The sequence below is a fragment of the Pelobates fuscus genome, chromosome 10, assembly GCF_036172605.1.
Source record: "Pelobates fuscus isolate aPelFus1 chromosome 10, aPelFus1.pri, whole genome shotgun sequence".
Lineage (NCBI taxonomy): Eukaryota > Metazoa > Chordata > Amphibia > Anura > Pelobatidae > Pelobates > Pelobates fuscus.
This window is the reverse complement of record NC_086326.1, coordinates 81,743,577-81,766,221: the sequence shown is the minus strand read 5'-3', so window position 1 is coordinate 81,766,221 and position 22,645 is coordinate 81,743,577. Positions and strand designations below refer to the sequence as shown.

Below are 22,645 nucleotides of genomic sequence, written 5' to 3'. Positions count from 1 at the left end.
TACCCTAATAATCTTGAATGGTATGGACTACCAAATCTTTACTCTAACCCCTTACTTTAACCTTACTTTAACTTCCATTGTAGGATTGTTAACGTCATTTTAATGCAATCCAGTGACATTAGTTTGTCATTATAAGCAATGTTGACATTTAAAATTTGCAGTTTTGACTGCTGTACTTTAAATGTATATGTCTGTTTTTTTTTTACACTCTCCTGAAGTTTGTTTTATGATTGCTTGGATTGGATTCTATTTTCACAGTTAAATTTATCACTAGTAGTTAAATTCCTCTTTCCCCATAGGCAGTAACAAAAATATGTGTGATAAAACCAATGATAAAATATGTCCCAGGTATTAAAATCCAACTCTTGAGTACATTAACTAATGTTCATTGTAGTTAGAAAAAAAAGCAATTCATTTTAGCTAATTTCTTAAAGGGAACCTGTAGTACCGACAATAACAATCATTATTCCAGGACTATAGGTCCTCTTATAGCAAAGTGAGCCCTGACCCTCCTTCCCCCCATTCTTAGTAATTATAAAAAGCTAAATAAAAGTAGCTCATCTTGTTTCCATCCCCGTTTCCAGTCCTCTACTGCAGACTCCAGTTCCACCTCCATGGATGTCAGCATACAAGCTGACCTCACTCATCCAATCCAGTGCTTGTCACAGAGAAGCATTGGATTTGAGAACATGTGTACAGTGAAACGCTGCTTTCCTCCAATCAAATGCTGTTATCAGCAGTGTTTGATGTCAGTACCGAGTTTACTTGGTTCTTGAGGTGGATGCCTCTCTATTAGCTGTTAGGTGTATTTAACCATGCAATTTAAACAGTTTTTAGAACAAAAGTCTTGATTATACATTGGAGGGTTAAAATTACAGGACCATTGCACCCTGACTACTTCATTGAGATGAAGTGGTCTGGGTGCCATTAGTTGTCCTTTAAGATAATATACTAAAGTGTGTTATTCCACTTAAGCTGCAAAGAAAATATACTTAGTGGAGTCTTCAGGTTTTATCCCTTAGTGACCTATTGTGGAGGTCTCGTCAACAATAGAGCTGCACTGCTCATTTAGTCTAGCACCCTCCACACTTAACTTATTCACTGCCAACATGAAAAAATAATTATATAACATTCATTCCAAACATGGAATGCATAGCTTATATAGCAACACAGGATAAAAAAGGCATACATAAAGAAGACATACTATTACAAAGTACACCATTTAATTAGTCCTTTTGTGCTTTTCAATAATGCAAGGGAGTAATAATTTTTTTTTTAGAAATAAATATTATTTCTTATAGTACAATAATATATTGCATTATTTTGGAACAGGTTCTGAAATATTAGCATAGATGTAGAGATACATTTCTAATCACAGAACATGTGATACAAATACACACAGGAAAAAGGCCCAGTATCTTGCTTATGGATAATGGTAAGGATCCTGGTGGCATTTCGTGGAATGCAACTTCCTAAAAAATCCCCCAGAATTTAAAAATACTAACTGTACAAAAGCATAATATGTTTATACAGTAAGTAACGTTACAGTAAGAAAGTCTACTATGCAGGCTGTTACAGCCTGTAAATAATTCATGTAGTGTTCAAAGCAAAGCAATTCTTCTCTCCTTCCCTCATTATATCTCCTTCCTTCACATACTGTGGCTCCACCTCATTGGCTGCTAGAATGCAGACATAAAGTTTGACCTACAAGAGTGTTGGAGAAGGGAGGGGGTGCTGACATTTAGTGTCCCTATGCAGAGATGTAGAGGGACAAAAAGGAGCCGTGGCAGAGAAATATGTTTCTCTGTAGGGTAAAAACCAAAACTGTAGCAAAGTGCTAAATGGTCTAAATGTTGTTCCATAGTTCTCTATACTAATATATGTTGTTCGGAGGGAGTAAATTTCCCCACTTTTTACTCCATCACAGCCTTACTTAAATTTTCTCCAGCATCCTCACAACCTTAATTCAAGTCTATTTCCATATCTCAAGCAGCACCCATAATATGACCACTTCCCTGCCCCTATGATACTTTAATAACAGATAGGGATCTTCGTACTAGTATGCTTGGCCTACTTCCGAGTTCCCTCTGCTGAGTTCCTAATAATCAATAGACCTATATTTGTCAGGTTGTGTCACTTTGCAAAGGTCACACATATACATCACTTTATCCTTACAATCAGGATGGCCTTCTTATTTTACAAAAAAATACAGAATAGAAAGAAATGCTTATAGGACACCACCTGTAAACTACCAAAACCTTCTAATTCCACTCATTTTCTGCATTAATGAGTTTTAATTAATAACATGCCCATAAAAAGACACATCCCTGGATCCAAAAATTATTGAATTTTGCCATCTGAACTCTGGTTGCTTATATTATTTTAATTATATATTGAGTATTTTTTATTTTTTTTTATTTCGAGCAGTCACAGTGTGTGTTTTTTTTTTTTACATTTCTTTCTTTCTTTCTTTCTTTCTTTTTAACTAAAGACTGCACCGACTGCCACCATGGGAGCTGTTTTTTTTTTTTTAAATAAGCATACATTTGATAATAATCAATAATCACTTATTTAAAATTAGTGAATAAACAAAAAAAAATGTGCAGGAAATAGCAGTGAGCATAAGCAAAACTTTCCTATTTTGTTTATATGCTGTGGCCTAAAAAAAATAATAAGAAAGAGGTTCAAGATCGTTTGTTAAATATTTTTGTTAAATACACTAGATATCCCAAAATGACCATGTACTTAAAACAACACCATTTTCTTGCTAGTTGCCCAGTAATTAAAGGGACAGTCCTCTAGTGCTGTCGTCTCACAGCCTTATCTCTCCTTTCTCATTTTGTCCAGTTCCCAGTACAGCATCTCCACCTGTCTCCAGCGTCTCCAATGATCCTGTAGGCTCTTATTCCATAAATGGGATTCTGGGTATTCCTCGTTCAAATGGCGAAAAGAGGAAACGCGATGAAGGTAGGGTAAAAGAGAGAGCTTCTCCTTCCCCCTCTTTATTCTCTGTCTCCTACAAACAGGGTCTGATTTCAAGCCCGTGCATACCATCTGCTCTTTCACCAGATCAGTTGTAGCTATAGGAATTGCATCCACACACTGTCCCTCTGCTCATAAGGCTCCTATTCCCTTGCCTTTTATGTCTACCTGGTTTGCTGTTATCAATGGCCTGCTAACACTTTAGCTTCATAGTTTATTTAGCGATATATTTAGCTTGTGCCACCTGTGAACAAACCATACTATTTATATAGCCAGCTTATTAACACTTTACAGACTAGAGTTTGTCCTGTATAAAGTTTCAGCTGATAATAGCATTGCTAGATCTGCCTTAAAATAATGTTTCAAAGTGTAGAAATAACATTTAAATATGCATCCTTTACAGTACTGATGGGTTGTGCATTGTATCATTACACAATACACCTGTAGAAAATTCCTTTTTTTTTTTTAATTGCCTGGTCTAAGCAGAAAAATGTCATTTGTGTTATCCCTATGTCTGTCACGGTCAGTGCTTTAATCCTTAAAGTGTTCTTTGCGATTTTTACTGAGTCTTGGATCTTTGTTTATTTATATAGTGTTTTCGTTTCTATTTCGGAACTGGGAGGCTGCATTCTGTACAGATTGTGGGGTACTAGCATCTTGTTTGTTTGGTTGAATTATGTGTGCTCTACAACCAAAAAGCATTGTTACAAGTGGAACAGTACTCATAAAAAAATAAATATTTCAATTATTTTATTGATATTTTTCTGTCATTGAAGATTCTTAGATTTTTTTCCCCCTCAACTTTATCTTATTCGGCAAACTGCAGAAAATTGACCAGGGGACTGCACATTTTGGGTCAAAAAGGCCAAAGTAAAAAAGAGCTGAATTGGAGATTTTTTTCAATTTAGGCTACTTTGACAGCTCCCTTGTCAACTTTCCACAATTCAATAGTGGTTCATGATTGTTAGAGAATTACTGCAGTATATTAATTTATATATATATTGAGTAGACCCCCAAATCTTGTTAAAACCAGATAAGAAAGCAAACATCATATAAATCTTGGAAACATTTAAACTTCCTTACAAACTTATTTTTACAATATGACTATTCTATGATACTTGTCTAGTACATCAAAGGGAACAATTTAGTGTTAGTCTTCTCAATCTATCAATTGTGTGCTATTTGGAGAGTTGAATGACAATTTGGCTTCAGTAGTAGTGTTCTTATAATGTAAAACCACATGTCAATTGTTTTTGCTGTTCATAGATGTTAAATACAAATCATACACAAATTAATTATTGCTTTTGGTCACGGTGGTCAACAGCTATCCCTTTCCTAATTTGAATGTGATCCTATTTAGCGACTTTGTTTACTAATAACCTTTGTTTGCTTAGATCTGCAAAACCACCTCATATCCCTTTGAATTATAGTTGAAATAATGAAAATCAAAGATCCCCTGCCTGACTTGGTTGACTTCCTTCTCTGCTAAAGCACTAAAGCAGAAACATCTTAAAATCTTTGTCTGTCTGTTAGCGGTACCTCTAGGACTGCTTTGAGTACAGCTGATCTCATCATGCAATGGACTCCTTAGTAATTCGCCATGGGAATACATTGCTTAAAAATTGTACGCTTACAGGAACAACACTATCAGGAGCCCAAAATGAGAGCAAATCAAAAAAGTTAATAACATGAAATTTAAAACTAAGCGTGCTTGTATGAACACATTACGCCATCCCTCCTCTTAGAATGTGTAAATATTCTAAAAGAACACATCGTTGCTACAATATGTGCCTTTTGGTTATCCTACCTAAGGTGAAATGTCTCTTCCTTTGCCAACCACCTTAAAACATCCTCCTCTATCATCTTTGTAGCTCCTTTCATTAGACAGTAGCAGCGGCATGGATGATTAAGAAGAGTAGAGATAATTATGTGTCAGGATGATGTAGCCAAACTCTCTGGTTGGATGAAGGCAGCAGAGTGATTCACAACGCTGGCTTTATAGAAGACGTTTAAACAGTTCTATTCCGCTGGTTTATTGAAAGAGTTAAGGAAAATCAGCCAGATAATTCTCCATCGTACATTTTCCTGGATTCTACTTTTAAACAGAAACATACACAGGGAAATATCTAAAACAAACAGCATTTAATCACATCATACGCAGAAATAGCTTCATTTGCAGATGCTGTTTAAAATGAGAATGGTGTTCTGGTAACAAATGTATAATTATTTTGATTATACACAAGGTTTACAGTTAGCTTTGTTTATACTCGTGATTATTAGAGCAGACTTAAGAAGCGTAATAATTTAAGGCAACATCGCTATCCTCATTCTAAATGATCTATCTATCTGTCTATCCGTCCATTTATCCATCTGTCCGGTTACCTGTCAGTACATCAGTCTATCCATTAGTCCATCTATCCGTCTGTCCACCCATGTATCCACTCATCCATCCATCCGTCCACTCATCCATTATACTTCATAGATGAAAATTTTTTGCAGTGTGCACTGGGTACACACTGCAAAAGCTTGGAGATACTGAATCGCAGTGCTGTGTGCATAAGTTTAACCTTTGCAATGCAGATTGGACATAGAATTCATAGTTATTTCCAGTTACATGTAGCTAGATATATAGTGGGCTACTTCTAATACCTCACTCTTTATTCAGGCCTGGAGGATCAAGTTTTGTTAATTTTTTTGGAAGGGTCATTGCATTGAGAGATAACTCCTCATAGACAGGACAGAGTTAGACACAATCCGAATCAGACAACATTTTAATTCACCTCATACAGGACACATTAATTAGGTACATGTGTTAAGGACAGAAAGTGACACTGTGCGACAGATTATAGACACATTCACCTAGGTCTCCTAAGGCTGGTTGCTGAATAGACAGCAGAATGAGATACCTGAAAATGCACAAAGCACTCCAAAAACTTTGGCTCGTCTTATATTGTGTCTGGATTTGCCAAACTCATCCTCCATGGCTAGACCTTAGCAGTTCATACTGGCACTCTTGTTTTTCAATGTCTGGCATAAACAGTCTTTCTCCCTCTGGAGCTTAAAAGAGTCAGCTCTCTGTTGTCACTTCTGTCCCCCAAATCATTTGTTGTTCTGGCATCGTCCTCTGTTTCTTTCTTGTTGGCACTTGTCTCGTGTGCCTCTTGTGTCTTCTCTCAAGAAATATTTTGCAATGTGTGAAACTTGGTTTCACTATTAAAGAGTCATCATCTCACACATAATGATGTTTCTTCTGCATAGGAAAAACTACATATCCTACGAGTGGTAGAAAAGTCAAATGGTGATATTCAAAAATAAGCAAAAGTTATTTTCGCTCTGCCATTGATACAGCATTATTGTTTAATATTATTATACTTTTGCTTTGAATTGATCATGGAGAGTATATTATGCCACTACAATTTTATACAGCTAGCCGGTCATGTAGTGTAGTAGACCAGAGGACATGGGTGCCCAAAAGGTAGATCCCCAGATTTTTTTAAAACTACATCTTCCATGATTCTTTGTCATTCTAAAGGCATGCAAAGCATCATGGGAGTTGTAGTTTTTACAACATCTGGGGGATCTATTCTCTGGACATTGGCCAATCAGCTCAGGACTCTGATGTTTGTTTTTGCTTGGAAGAATGGTTTGCGCTCTCCCACCATGATAAAGGTCTTGCTCCTGAATAGTTTTGCTTTTATAGTGTCAAGAAATTATTTATCTTTCTTTCTTTTTTTTTTTAGTTTCCTCATACCGTTCTGGTATTCCATATTCAATTGCAATAAGCAGCAGGTTTCATGATGCTGCTAAAAGATGTCTTTAAAAATGCGCCTTTATCTATTTCTCTATAGTAAAACGTGCAAGAATAATCAGTCCCCCCATCTAAAGAAACTGACATACTAATATTTTATTTTGTTATGTTATTTCCAGAGGAAAAGGGAAATAAAGAGATTCTCCTAAAACTGAAACGAGTGCAGTTTGTCTTTAAAATTCTCCTGTGTACAACACTGTAGAAGGAACTGCCATAACATACAAATAAAAATACAATATTAGAATATTAGTACACTATAAAAAGGGTATAAATGCAAGAATAGGAACCTAAAACCTCCTATTTAATTGGCATTAGCAAATATGGCTGTGTTTTGGCAGCCTACTGAATGCATAAAAAGCACAACAGCAGAAATATTTTAATAAGGTATTATGATATGTAAAAGAAAGTGTCCCAGCCATATGGTTCCCAGAATAACCATTCAAGCATCTGATGATTAAGCCTCTGCAGTTTAGGAAGTCTGTTTAGTTGATGACCTTGTTAAGTGTGAGTTGGCCTAAATGGTAATCAGCTAAGCAAGAGAGACAAGGGCTAGTCTGCCAGGATACCATACAACAAGCTGAGGTTATTCCTAAAGAGTAACAGTTGAAAAACTGGGGAGAACCTTCCACCGTATTTCCATGGCAGTAGCCGTTTTGTAATTTAGCTTCACCATTACTGAAAATCTACAACCCTTAGCAGCAGTTGCAATTAATATATATTTTTTTAATTTCTGTTTTCCTGTCTTAAATTAACAGAACTATCAATTTATTTTGTAAGGATAAGACTCAAATTGCACCTAAACCTGTGAAATACTCTTATGGTAATACAAAGTCTGTGCCCCATGTGGTGAAGGAAAAAAAGGACAATTATTTACACGCAATTTAGCACACACTTACCCTCATATGTCTAAATGTTTATCCCTCAGTATTTATGTCTGTGGCATTTGCAGCAGCTGTCTGTCCTCTGGCATTCCTGCTGTCCTTCTGTCTCTCTGGCACGGACGCAACCCTTATTTTTCTGACTGAAAACCTTCATTTTTGTCTTCTGTGTTTCTACTTATTCAGGACATTTTCTTTTAACCCTTTACAGCAAAAGGAATACGAGATGGTCATAAAAATTTTAAAAAGCTCTTTTACTATTCCCTGTTCTTTTGAATTATTATGTGTTCTTTGGAATCTAAATATTGCTTCAAGCAGTTAAATGATTAGATGCACAAAGATGGTGAGGATGTTCTGCCCTTGCAATGGTTCTCGTGTTTATCATTGAGAAACCAAAAGTATTTTTTATTTCTCAGCAATCTTCCCACTATTTTTCCATAAATAGGCATGTTGACCTCTCTCTTGACAAACCCACAAGCATACCTACCCAACATTGGTGTCCTGTGAATCGGGCCACTGATGGGTGGGTTAAAAGGGGGACGGTCAGTGACATGATTTGCATCACTGGTGCCTCTCAAAGGTGGGTCCGCCTGAAGAACTGGCATGTAAGCCTGGCATGAATGCATTTCCAGATGCCGATATGTCATCCAGGATAACCCACTGAGGGTGGACAGTGCTGAATCAGTTCTCTCTAACAGGTCTATGTGCGTAGTGCGAGTGTGTCTATTGATATTTTTGCGCTACTCTTTTTGGAGACTGTTCCCTGGTGTTCCCAAAAGCTGGCCTGCAGGGAACAATCCCAGGACAGCCGAACAGGACCCTAAAATCGAGACTGTTCTGCCAAAATCGGTATGGTTGGGAAGCCTGCACATGTACATCTTCATCTATGGTTAATAATAATAATAATAATACGATTTTAAAGTAACAGCAAAAATTTGATATACAATGATTTACTTGACAATATTTGACTTGAAATAAGTATTATATTAAAGAAATAAAAATATTGGCGAGATTGGTGAGGTAGTTCCTAATGAATTCACTTCCAAATTTCCAGATAGATCGTTAATTGGATGGATGAATGGATAAATAGACAGAGTACATAGTTTGTACGGACCATGACTGCACGTAGGATAGCGGCTGTTTTTATCCTGTAGACAATATGGTACTGGATAGGTTTAGTTGTTAATGGATGTAGAAGGCCATAGAGGTGGGTGATGGATTAAAATGTTAACAAAAAAGAATCCTAGCAGGTGAAGTATTAATAAAAATCCAGACAGGCCTGGCATGTGACAGCATTAATTCATTGCAACCTTAGTCCTTCTTTTCATGTTCCTATTATATTTGTTTGTAAAAGTGGAAATCAATTTTGAAGGTAATTTTCTGGAAAGAATGAAAAAGAGGTGGGAGGGCAGAACAAGGCAGGGAGGGCACAAATGGGAGATATTTAGGCCAGGCACAGCCCAGGGGAAGCTCTTGACAAGGTGAGAGAAAATTGCATATTTAATTTCCATCCGGGAACCTCTTTCATTCCTGCTTATCCATGATGGAAAACAATGAGCGTTCACATTTGAGGGGTATGTGTACAGATATTAACAAAGGGGTACTTTGGCGTTGTGGCAGGCTTATGCAATGTATGATCATATAATGTAACTAAACCCCCATTATTTTTGCCTAGATTAGGTGTTTTTAATAAAACTAACAAAATTGTTCAGCACTAAAATAACTGTTTAGTAGATAAGTGAGTGCGCTGGATTTGTATTTTTACTGTACTTATTGGCTACCCAGCAGCACCCCATTTAAGTATGTTTAGGTGAGTGCAGCCAAACCCTTGTTTTCTCCTATACAGATATTAACATATGCACACATGCACAGACACATGAAAGGAGTCGTATCAAAAAAATCTGAGCAAAATTAATTAATCGCCGGGGTCATACTTTCTAATAATTATTAAAGTGTATCATTGCACGGCCCTGACAGGTCAGATCCCTTAATCTCTATAAATTAGTTGGATCTAGTGATAGATTTCCAATGAAATCTTTTATTGATCTGCTAAAAATACTGGTTTGAAATCAAACCCATCAAAATGATCTCTGGATGCATAATATGTAGTATATAGAAGTATGGATACAGTGGAATTTTTCTTAAAATTTTACATTTGTTCTGCTAATTTACACGGGATCATATACTATGTATTATGGGTACAAAACTGTAATGAAATCAAAATCTATTTTTAAAAAAACTTTTTTCCATTTATCGTTAGTAATTAAAGTTTAATAAGTACTCCTAACTTTATTTTGAGCAAATCCTAAGATTATGGCTGTTATCTACAAACCTGAATTAGTACTGAAATAAGGCTAATAAAGTATTGCCCACATCATCCGAGGAATCTCACACCGAACATATCAGGTGCCATTTATAGAGAAACTATGATCTATTCTTGATCACCTCCACGTACCATTATATTGCAAGTACTGTACTGTCAATTGCAAAATTCCATTGCTGAGCATTTCACACATTCAGTAGTTGTTGCTTTTAATCTATGTGTAGATGGGGGATGGGATGTTTTGTGTGCATCATTGTATACAGCTCTTGGGGGGGCAGGGGGGGGAGTGTGGTATCTTGTCAGTGCTTCTTCAGCAGGCCAGCAAAAGTGTCGTTCTGTGAGGTGACATTTGAATTTACAATTCCGCTGAGAAAAGCTATTAATTCACAAATTAACATTTTTCCCTCTCTCTCTCGCCCTCTCTTACTCTCCCTCGTTCTCTCCCTGTATCTCTTATGGATGTGCAAGCAATTGAAAAGACAAAGGAAATAGCCTTAAGGAACTGACTTTACTGCAAGTCTGTCTGTGCAGAGATTGCTACGACTGCTTCCAGATATATAAAGCAATTACCTGAACAGCTCTGTGCATGGCAGTCTTCTATTGCCTCTTTTGTAGGCTGGGGACCATCTACAAATAATAACACCCTGTATCTAATTAATATGAACTCAAAGTGCTCCATCATTGTGTATGGAGGTGTAGTGTATTATCATACTTTGCTGCGTCTCCATTGACAAACAGATACTCAACAGGTTAATTGTGTTGACACTTGAAAGTTTCATTATAGTCCTCTCAAGAACAAAGTATCATGCTTAGACAATACCCTTTAAGGGGACGATTTCATAGTATGAACATTAACAATGAAGTAACATTGCCAGACCATGGTGTTAAAACGTTGAACACTAGTGATGTTGTGTTATGTGTTATTAGACATTTTACACAATACGTACAATACATACAATCTGTGTGTATTGTATTTGCATAGGATATTATATCATTTGAACAGGATACGCTCTATGTACTTTTCTAGATGAAATGGCTAGAACACCTCTTTATCTTGAAATCATAAATTCTAATGGCCAAGCCTCTTCTCTACAGCTTGTGAGAGACTTAAATGAGTTAGGAGTAAGGAATGGCTTTAAAAAAACAAGGTGTAGAGGTGTTTTATGTGTTTTTTTTTCACTGAACTTTGATTTTTCTTAATATTGACCTTAGGTAGCTAAAACTGGCAAGGATATGGCTGCCATGTGAATGCCAGCCAGAGTATCCAATACATTATTTAGCAAGCAGGTCAGTTTTGGGTACCATCTGATTAGGAGCTTAACCTGTAAAATGTGCAGCTATTCCATTTGCAGTAAGTGCCTACACAGAGGCTCACACCCCCAGAAGGGTCTTACCTAACAAAGGTCCCTGCTAAGAGTAACTACCATAATGTGCCAACTTTAATTTTACTAAATACGTTTGGGTTTTAACTCAAATATGATCACATCATGCACCCATAAGGAGTTTAAAGATCTCTTACTGTATTCTGAAATTTTTGTTGAATTAAGTAAGAAACAGTGATATTACATAAAGCTTTTGCACTAAAATTATGTTGTTTTTTTAAAGCGCCTTTGTTTGTGCCTTTTTTCAGCAGTGAAACAGTGAAAAGGTATATGTTTGTTTTTTGTTATATTTGTATATTTGGAATTACTTTTACTGCAGTTTTGAGTGGATAACAGCACTTGCTTACACAGCGAACAAGGATTCTGGGTAGTGACCTTCAAATGAGTATAGCATGTATCAAAAGCGATGCCTTTGTTATGAGCTTATCAGAGTCTGCTCACAGTAGCGCTATTTTCTAAGCTTTAAAAATAGCATTGTTATTTGATTTGTGGCTCGAGATGTGCATCAGATACTTGATTAACACTTGATAAAACTTTAATGGTCTAGATGCAACTTTTCAGGAGCTTTGTAAACAGAACCCTTGGGATCTGAAAGTTTCCTTTGGCCTTGTCAAGTCCTAGTCATTAAGACAAGAGTCTCACTTACCAAAAGGAAATCTCTCCAGTTCCCAAGATTGCAGGCATCACAGACATATCACTCATCAAAGCCCAAAATTATTATCCCTCCACTGCAAGGACTACTTATTTGGACTCTTTGTGCTCCTAAGAACCCAACAGTTCATGTTAACTGCGAAAAAAAAAGAAGAAAAACATAGTGAGTTAAATCATTGCTGTAACTGTGTTGAAAAAGCTCAGATCACTGGAATTCTTACAAACGTCTTAGAGGCCTTGTTGTTGCTTACCGAAAAGGGCACACAGAAAGGGTTGTATTGTCTTAATATTACTTGTAATAAAAAGTCACCTGTGATTTAGCTGAGAGAAGGAGGGAGAATTCAGGGGGGGGGGGGGGGGGGACACTGAGACCCTCCCACATTCCTGAATATGCTGCAAAAGTTTTGAGATCCCTCTGACTTAGGTGAGTTATCTTCCCATCCCACACACTGTAAAAGATGGATAAAAATCACCAAAGGAATCAGCAGGCGGTGCCAGTAACACAAACCGCTCTGACCGTTCGATGAACCTGATCCTGGTGACCTTGACAGCACTGGAAGGCAGCCTCAGAAATCCCAACCTTTTCAGAGACGTAGACTGACTGTGGCTCGAGTTCCCTCTTTAAGAGAACATCACAGGAGAGGCAGAACCTGTCTGTAGTTTTCCATTCTTGTATTCAACCTGCAGCCAGTATCAGTGTATAAGGAGTTATTTCCTTAAAGGTTTAGGAGAGGCAACATCAAAACTAGGAAAACATAACATTCTCTTATCATGCGAGTAAAGAATCCAGGAATAATGGGGGATAAATTATTGAGAAAAAACAAAAACAAAAAAAATCCCACAATGTGTCAAAATGTATCTCATGATTTAATCAAGTTACCAATTAGCCTATAGGTCACTCTGAACTACCTAGCAAAAAAATAATAAAATAAAATAAAATAAAAATATATACATATATACCCAAAGTCAGACTGGTAGTAGATGTTATGCTGCTTATAAATATAGCATTAAGGTTTGTAAATAATATTGCAAGTATAGATTAGGCCGCGGGAACAGTTTGACACCTTCGGCACCCATGGTGCATTGCCAGTATTACGGCTGTAAAAGCATTATGGGAGATATAGTCCAAAACATCTGGAGTGCCGAAGTTTGCTTACCCCTGGATTAAGCCATAGGCATGATTTAAAAAAAACAACTTTGGGCCTACTTCAATTATTTGCTCATGATGGAATTTATTCATCTCCTTAGCATTACATAAAGCATGCTTACAGAGTGTAAAAATGCGGCAAAAAGTTATGCATATATTGTAATACACAAGATTATACTGGCATAATTCCTATTGCCTTTTTGTGCATTAAAAAACAAAACACAGAGTTGCCTGTATGTGAATTAATGTTTTATGGTAGGTATCCATAGGGAGACGGGAGATTGGCAATTAGATTTGTTCTATCAGACCTCTGTCAGCACTGCAGAGAAATGTAAAGTTATGATATGGGAGGCTGTTAATGCTGCAACATTCCATTCTGACATCAAGTACAGAAAAGAAATTTAGAGGTAACCAATTATGAATTTTGAGTTTTCATCTATGTGTGTGTTCAGAGATGACAGCCAACAGACAGAAGGAATAGCCAAGTGATTGAAATACTTGTTTGTTTTTTGAAAGTAGATTCCTCTGTGACTTTAGTCTCCTACAAAATTACACAACCAGATTAGTTTATTAGTTATTTGTTAACAGTGAATGTATGACTTTTTAAAGTAGGTATTATTATTATTATGACTGTTATTTATATAGCGCCAACTTATTCCGCAGCGCTTCACAGTATTATGAAAGAGGGGGAAATTTAACAATAAATGAGACAATTACAAAATACAAAAATGATACGTGAACGATAGGTAGATGAGGAGCCTGCTCAAACAAGCTTACAATCAAGAGGTATATTACAAACATTATATTTTATATATGTTCATTTGATGTAATGCCTTTAAATGTTTTTAGAAGAGCGATGCACTAATCAAAGATAAACTGCAATTATTGATCTGCCAATCGTATTGATAGCCCACTGCCATACTTGTTGAGAAACCCTGGGAATTCACAATGCACACGCTGATTTCTGTGTAGTGGCATGCATTGCATATAGAGTGTATACCAGGGGTGGCCAAAAGGTAGATCCCCAGATGTTTGAAAACTACAGATTGCATGATGGTTTGTCATTCTAAAGGCATTTTAAAAGCATGCAATGCATCATGGGAGTTGCAGTTCTAAAACATCTGGCAATCTACCTTTTTGGGCACCCCTTGTGTATACCAATATTGGAAGGCATGAAATTGGGTCCATCCTATGGGGCATGCCAGTAGGGCTATGTGCATTGCTAAAATGTGTAGTCCCACCTGGAAAGGGAGTGGGCAGCCAAAGAAGGATGGGTCATCCTGACATGAGTGCATTCCTGGCTGACTGACAGCCTTCCAGGCCAGCCTCACACAAGGAAAAATATGCACAGAGTGCTGATGAATTTCTCTGCGCCTGGTCCTTGTGCCCAAAGCACAATGTGAACAGTGAGAACTGTGGGACACCAAGTAACAGACCTGGAATGGCAAGATCGGAGCTCAACATTATGAAAGTCCAGAAAAATCTGGGACTCTTGAGAGGTATGGGAGGGTTATGTAATTTTTATATTAGCAACCTGTGTTCTTAGCATCTGGATGGTGTAATTGTTCTTAGGGCCTCAAACCATTGTTGTTCACCCTGAAAGTACAGAAAAAAACAATGCCACATATTTATCTTTCCATACTCCCTTTCTCATCCCAACTATGAATTACTGAAGGGTCTGAATTATGAAATCACACCTTAGTGCAGGAGTAGGCAACCTTCGTGCAGGAGTAGGCAAAGCATTATGGGAGATGAAGTCCACAACATCTGGAGTGCTGGAGGTTGCCTACTGCTGCCCTAGTGCCTCGAGTGACTGATTGCTCTGTCCCTTGAGTGAGTAGGAAAATAGAGATCTGTGTCGCAGGGTACACAGATTGGCATGCTCTTTTCACTGTGTGTCTTTGAAGGCAATAAAAATGCAGTATTGCAGGTAGCTTTAACATGGTGGTCCAGCCATAGCTATGGATGTGAATCTTACAGTTCTGACAATTTTCAATTTAACTTACTTAACACTGCTAATTTGATATGCACTTCGAATGGTCACTCAGTGACTTGTAAAACTTTGTTAGTACTTAATCATGAGCTTTTTGGTTGCCACCGAGGTCAGATGAACATTTGATGCTTTGTTCCCTGCAGTTTGCTCCATTTTCTGGCGTGCAACTCTTTGCGTGACTTGTGCACAGTTTTTTACTTTAAGTCATATTCTTCACTACCACTGATCTAAGTATTAGATCTAAACTGAGAGGCAAACAATAGAATGGCTTCTCAATTGGTCAGTTACTGTAAAGGTTCCGATGGTGGTGAACAGAGGCTTCATTAGATAAAAAAAAGTACTTTTGTATCTACTGGGCATAACGCTATTGCTGTTTGTGTCAAACAAGCAAAATGAACTGATGAAAAAGGAAAAAAAAATGGAAGTGTGGCAGTGTCAGCTCTCGCTGTTGTTCGACAGTGTAAAATTAAATTAATAAAGCCCCCAACACAGGAAAACATAACAGGAAATTAATGGCCCCTACTGTCGCTCCTGATGCAGTCATTTGCAACCCTGCTTTCCGCACCAAAGACTTCATAAATGCAAGCAGTTTCTCTAAACAAGCATAGTTAGAGCTGTTTGCCATGTCATTTTTTGCTTCCTTCTGTCCTTCCAGCTAACAAAGCTGGCATTTGAGATTGGCTTGTGAGCTGTTTTCAGGTTTACTTGTGTTTCACGGTGTACAGGCCTAAAGGTGCATAGTCACTCAACCTCGAGGGTCACAAACCTCTGTGTTAGCTTTTTTTTTATTTTCTTCTTTGCTTTACCAAGCACTTTATTAACTGACAGCATTGAACGTGGCTATTTACCATACCTTTACTGATCCCATAATTCCTTGCAACTCCCATTAATCTTCTGGGTTCAATCTAAGCTAAAAATAAAAAAAATCACACAGATTTTGGAAGGTTCCATATGAACCTTGAAGGGGTGCTTTATGAGCCCCAAATAAATACATATGGGAAAAATAACCTTGGTTGTACTCGTGCAACCACGTCTTTCTGATGATTCTGTCCTCCTTGTATAATTATTGCGAATTGGGATGCTATGAAAAAAGTTATATATATATATATATATATATATACGGGTCAATTACTGCTTGGATTTTCTGATGAGAGCGTGGATTTTAAACAACTTTTCCTGGTTCTCACGTAGTCTGTAGGACACAACACAGATTTTTAGTCTTGGCAATAGAATGGATCTAACGGTCAACTATTCCCACTAAAGTCATTTAATCCGTTGGTATACACATGGTCAGAGCTATGTGCTAATGTGGCATTTATAATGGTGAAAAACATAAAGATCAAGTCATGTCAAGTAATGTGCTGGGAACATGTAGACCCTGTTATTGACTCTAATTTAATGAGTTTATAACTAACCACCCAGATACAGAGAAAAGCAAAAGTTCAAATGCTGGAGCATCGTGTGTTCATGCATATAGATGTCACGGTTCAGCAAGTCTGAACCTTGTTCTTGAAGGAGACAATATGGTACTCCTTCTAGGAAAATATTTGTAATATTTTTTTGTGACCTTAAAAAAAAAAATCACTTTTGAATGTTTTTTTACATTTTATTTTATTTTATATAATTTTATCGGTATGATAGTTTAATTAAACACTGTCAATAAATTACTTTTAAGGAATTTTCCTGTTTCTGTGTTTCTACCTTGCAGCCGGTGATGCTTCACCTTGTTTGCACAGCTACCTAGGTGATTGCATACAATTTGTCTTCATGCATAACTTATTAAGTTTCGCTGCTCATTTAGTGCAAGGCTTGGTGTTCTCTAGTCTGCCTCATTGCCCGATCACTATAGAGTTATTTTAATGTTTGTGCGTGTGTCATCACATAGGCATCCTGGTTCCGTTTTATTAGTCATCCTGGTTCCCTTTTATTATTTTGAAAATTCTTGGCTTGGTCTAATTATATGTGAAAATGTGAAGCCTGCTTCTATGTTATCATGGTTAGTTTTTTCATTATACAGAGATTTAAAAAATAAATAAAAATATTACTCTTATATATTCCGAGCTAAACTGATACACATTAAACATACTGCCAGGGTTGTTAAACATACATTGACTGTCATTAGTTTATGGATACTTAATACTTAAGGTCTCTTATTACAGAGATATTCAGATTTAAACATAGTCACTTAAGCATATTTTTACTGTCTGTTCACATTTTGTGGATTTTCAAAGTTCCACTGCTATAAAATTTGTAATTCTGGTATCCCACTGTAATTAACAGAGTTCCCTTCTGCAGCATATGAATTATGTGTGCAGCAGGGCAGAATTTTTCCTGCACTGCCCAACATCACGAAGAACTGAAGATGTTTAAGCAGCAATATGTGGGATAATATAGTATGTCTGTGTTGGTTTTAGCCACATTTTGGTTCCAATGTGAAAGGTATATGAGTGGATTAAACATTTCATGCTAAGTGAGGCCCAAGATGTGAATCTTGGTTGGGATATGTTGGGTTCATTTGTGGTCATGTTCTAAAGATTTGTACAAATGCATTACCCTCCTGTGGTCAATGATCCACGTGTCTATATAGGTCTTTAAGCTAGTGAAGAAGTTTTGACCTGACATCTGACTAGTAAATATAAAGTATTTAAGTTATTCGTATACAATGGGCTAGCAGTGTGTACATTTCTAAAAGTATGGCTAACACTGTCATAGTCGCAAAGTTTTCTCATTTTCTTTCGGTAAAATACTCTTTCTCTTATTTTTGAATGGTGTCAACATCAAACCGTGACAGTCTGTAGCATGGGGAGATGAGGCCTAGCATTTATGATTATTGTTAAAGCCTTATTACGGTTATGGTTTCTTATCCCTTGTTTTGTTGCTTCAAAACCAATTTAGTTTGAGAAGTAAATGTTGTTTTTGAAGAAATGCTTTTTGCTTTGGCATATTCGCTAATTGATGACACCAACGGTACATGTTTGGGACATAAAAGGGCTCTGCTCTCAGAACACCACAAGTAGGGTGACTGTACATCCCACAACAAGTTTGCTCCCCGTTCTTAGCACCACTCTGATTTTAAGCAATTTCCCACCACAGGGTTTACGATAAATTAATTTAATGACAGTAAAGCATTAATGAAAACATTTATTGCCACACGGCACCCTCCCTGTATAGCGTTGAGGCACTGACTTGTATCTGGGACACAAAGAATGATAGTTAATGTCAGATTTCACAACCCAAAGCTTCCTACATCTTTCCCCTCTGTGCAGCCTGAGAAAGGGAAAGTCATTTTCTGTTTTTGAAGGAATGAATTATCTCTGTGAAGAAAAACACTGCTACAGTATTGATGACTAGTATTATGATTATATGATGTTGTTGTGCTCTGTGCGTGTATTGGTTTAGCTGTTCTCCTGCTCGCTCGCTTGCCGCTGTGAATGACAAACGCTGGGTTATTGATCGCCTTCTGAACTCAGCCCAGCTGATAGAAGGTAATTAATGACTCCATTTGCCTCAGTACCGACGAGAACAATTGAGTTTGAAACTGCAACAACTGCCAACGCTATGAAAGGCCCCCAAGGGGGTGTCCAGGAAAGATGCCTGACACCGTCAGGTTTCAATGGGAATTAGGAAGTGCGAGGTGGTGGCGATAGCGGCCGCGAGGAGGGGATTGAAGTGCCAAATACTACACCTAGTAATAGAACAATGTACAATGTTAAATTTAGATTTTTAATTAAAAATAAGACTTTTGTCTGGTAAAAAACAGTGCTTCTAACCTTTAGTAGACTTATAACGTGGAGTTATAGGCCGCATGTTAAAGGTATAGAGTCACATAATATATAGTTTATATTTTTTATGTAAAAAAATGAAAACATAAGCACCGAGTATACATTTTTGCAGTCATATGGCATAAATACGTCACATGCTTTGTTCTTTTTGTTTATGAGGTGTATAGTGTTCCCTCTAAGTACTTTTTGTGAGTGAGCAAGGAATTCAAGCGTTAACAATGGAATCATTATACCAATTTTAAGTAACAATTCACCCTGAATGATCTTGTTTATATACAAACTGCAGGATGTGGTTATGTAGGTTTCGGTGCTGACAGCTCACAAGTTGTGATTATGGGGAACATTACACTGTATAAAACGCAATATGCAGTAACAATGCTCACAAAAAAGTGGGAAAACATATAGGTGTATATAGTAGCAATGCAGGGTCCTCACTGGTTTTTACAATAAGGTGATAGTATTTTGTCTTGGTTTGCAAAAAGTGCATACACTACCGATTCTGTTAAATATTGCTGATCCTTAAGACAGAGCCATACATTAACAGGGTCCATACCAAATATAAAGAATTCTCAGCATAGAACATTGTAAACTAATCAAGTCTTCCCAGAAAGGGTGCTAACACCGAGAATGTGGCTTGGAACTTAGGAACAGAACTGTGGAATTTTGGACACATATTTAAATGTATGTATCTGGCCTTACTGATTCTGTAACTAGAGACCAAAAATAAAATTGTATATAAGCAATGCAATGCATGTCCTACTTCCACAAGGTTAATTACCTTGTTTTTCTGTTTTCCTGCTGCGCTTACTTTTCTCACGGATAGCATTTTATGTGCCGCCTTTTTTAACCGGGTTCCAATCACCAGGACCTGCTTTTGCAAAAAATAAATAAATAACAGATTGGCGTACACAGAAGCAATAACCCCTAAAACAGTACTATCAGTGAAACATGATTGATCAATTGAATTCCATAGCGGCTGAAAAATGTGGGATTAAGTAGTGTATTATACGCACAATGAGTTGAGGCATGATGTTCATTTCAAGTTCATTTCGCCGGCCCTCTGCCACCGGATCAGGCAATCAATAGGGCTAGCACATATCATATATCATCGCTCCCTGTGCAAGAGAGGGAGTGCTATAATCTCTCGCAAATTTAGACTGACAGATTTGTCGAGATCTGAAAGGCCCCCTGCATAAATGAAGGAGGGGGGAGATGTCTCTTACGGAATAATCGAGGCACACGTATACACAAGCTCAGATCTCTGTTTATTGGATCATGGCATTAAAGAGGTTGATCTTTTTTTTAAAATTGTAGTAAAACTGGTGCATGTTAAGGATGATCCTGACTTTGAGCAGAGTGATAGCATTTAACCTTATAGAAGATATGGTGTAGATAAGAAGGTGATTATATTTTTTTACAAGGGTAACAATGTAGATATATGAAGGTTATACATTAGGTTGCATTACTGACAATCAAGGGATCATTACAAAGAAATTCCTAGTGAAATAATTTGCTGTGTCCTTTGATAGAATTCTTACCATACTATATAACGCTAATACATGATATACTACAGATGTGCGGAACATACTAATAGTACGTAAAGCTTTTTGTGAATATAATATGAAGGGATATGGGATAAAGATACAGCAATGATCTAAAGGTCAAAGCTATAATCTGCATTGCAAATACAAATTGCAATCAGAAAAGGATGCTACTGGAATCTGTGGCTTAAGTGGCCAGATCTCAGTTCAAACAAGGCTTTTATGAATCACATCAGCTGCAGAGTAAATACAATCTAAAAGAAGGAGTCCAGGCAGAAAAATGAAGGGGACCAACAGCACCCATAGGGTTGCAAAGGTTTGCAGTTAATTGCACACAATCAATGCAGTCAAAACCCAACATTAACGCAATCTTTATGATATGTTTAATAAAATATTATACAGGCTGCAGTCACACTAGAAACACAAAATAGACTGGGTACATCAGAGATGGAAGCATAGGGCAGTAGATTGTGTACTACATCTCCCCTGATGCTTTGCCAGCATTTTGGTTGTGAGAGCATTATGGGAGATGTAGTCCACAACATATAAGATGCCAAAGGTTGCCTACTACTGTTATATGGAAAACTGGTGTGAGCGTAAATAGAATGAATATACCATCAAAATTGTTAGCCTAAGTTGTTAGTGCACTCGTGTCCTTGTTCTATACTCAGGGTCCGAGGTTCAGCGCAACCGTTCATTCTTATAAGGCTAATGAAACAAGTACTATAGAGTTGGTTAATCTATGCCAGACAAGGCACTTGAAAACCAGTGAAAATCTCTTGTTCTGCCTAGCAAAGTACTAAGATATTATTGGGAAGACAATGCATTCGAGAGGGTAGAATACTAGATTGGTCTAATTGTTTGGTTACATTCACAAAATCTTTATTTTCTGTATCTTGATAGAACATAACAAACAGAAAGCCTGTATTTATCTGTAGAGAACAGCAAGCTTTGTTACAGGATCGAGAGCAATGTTCGGAATTACGCTGATCAATAGCTGATATTTCACATTAGCTTATGAAGGATACTATTCCATGTTATATAATGTAATATTGATTATATCATATCCCGCAATCACCAGCAAAGGAAAAAAAAACAAGATTTACTGGTCTTAATATAATCTCTAAACATTAATCCCACTACAAAAGGCACAAAGAATTCTTGTGTATTAGATGAGATTTAAACACTCAAATCTCTTTAATACAACGTATGAAAATCTGAATGATGATGAAATCTAAGCCCTTCTGAAGTTAGCAATATCATATTGAGATCTCATTTGGATTCGTGTGCTTCAGTAATGAATGATATTGGGATATTTAATTAGTTGATCACAAATTTTGGACCCAACGTTATATGTAATGATATAAGAATAATATGTAACATCTAGGGGCAGAGAGCGCTCAAACAGATGTGATGTAACAAGTCTGATACAGCAGTTTTGTCCTTTAGAATCCACAGTGAGAATTTACTGGGGGACTGGACCAGTGGAGCATTGTTTAGTATTTATTTTAGACTTTGCCAAATTTTAGCATTTGAGCTATAATTCCTATATATATAATGTCATGTTCAACTAGCCAAATACACAACTTGTGAGCCAGATGTTGGATACACTCTAAGGCAGGGTGTGTATTAATGATTCCTACACTGTTCATAAACCATTTCTTCTTGTGTGAAATTGTTTTCTCTCTGACAGCCTATAAATGCCAGTAAATAATACAAATATTGAGTTTAAAAGATATAGGAACTACTGAAATTTGTGTGACCTGATTAATATTGCCAAGTTTTGACGACCTCATTTTAAAAGCATATTTAGCATTTTTTGCTTTTAATGCATTACACGTAGCTAATCAATTCATAGAAAAAGCAACAAGCAATTCCACACTCAACAACTGATTTTATTAAATAGAATGATGACAGAGGTGGATTCAATTCAGTGTCAATGGTGCAATCAAAATCATGCTCCTAGCGAGACTTAAAAAATTGTCAGGGATTCAAAGTGAATTCTAAACTAATTTCAAATTTAAGATCAAAATAACCATGGAAAAAGTCTCGAAGACAGGTATTCTTCCAGTTCAACTACTTTGGTTTTAAAATTGAAATTCATGTTGAATTCACTTTAAATTCTTGACAGTTCTCATTGTTATTACCCCTGATAAGT

The 22,645-nt window shown here is 36.9% G+C and overlaps 1 protein-coding gene across 11 annotated transcripts in view; it reads left to right on the top strand.

Annotated features, from left to right (window-relative positions):
• Positions 1-22,645, top strand: part of PAX2 (paired box 2) — a 74,029-nt gene that overhangs the window by 29,332 nt on the left and 22,052 nt on the right. For 10 of the 11 annotated variants that reach the window (XM_063433961.1, XM_063433959.1, XM_063433954.1 and 7 more), the window contains exon 5: positions 2,848-2,967. The exons of the other annotated variant lie outside the window; for it this stretch is intronic. In XM_063433961.1, coding sequence (XP_063290031.1) covers positions 2,848-2,967 — 120 coding nt within the window. The remainder of the gene's footprint in view (positions 1-2,847; positions 2,968-22,645) is intronic. 11 annotated transcript variants of the gene reach the window in all.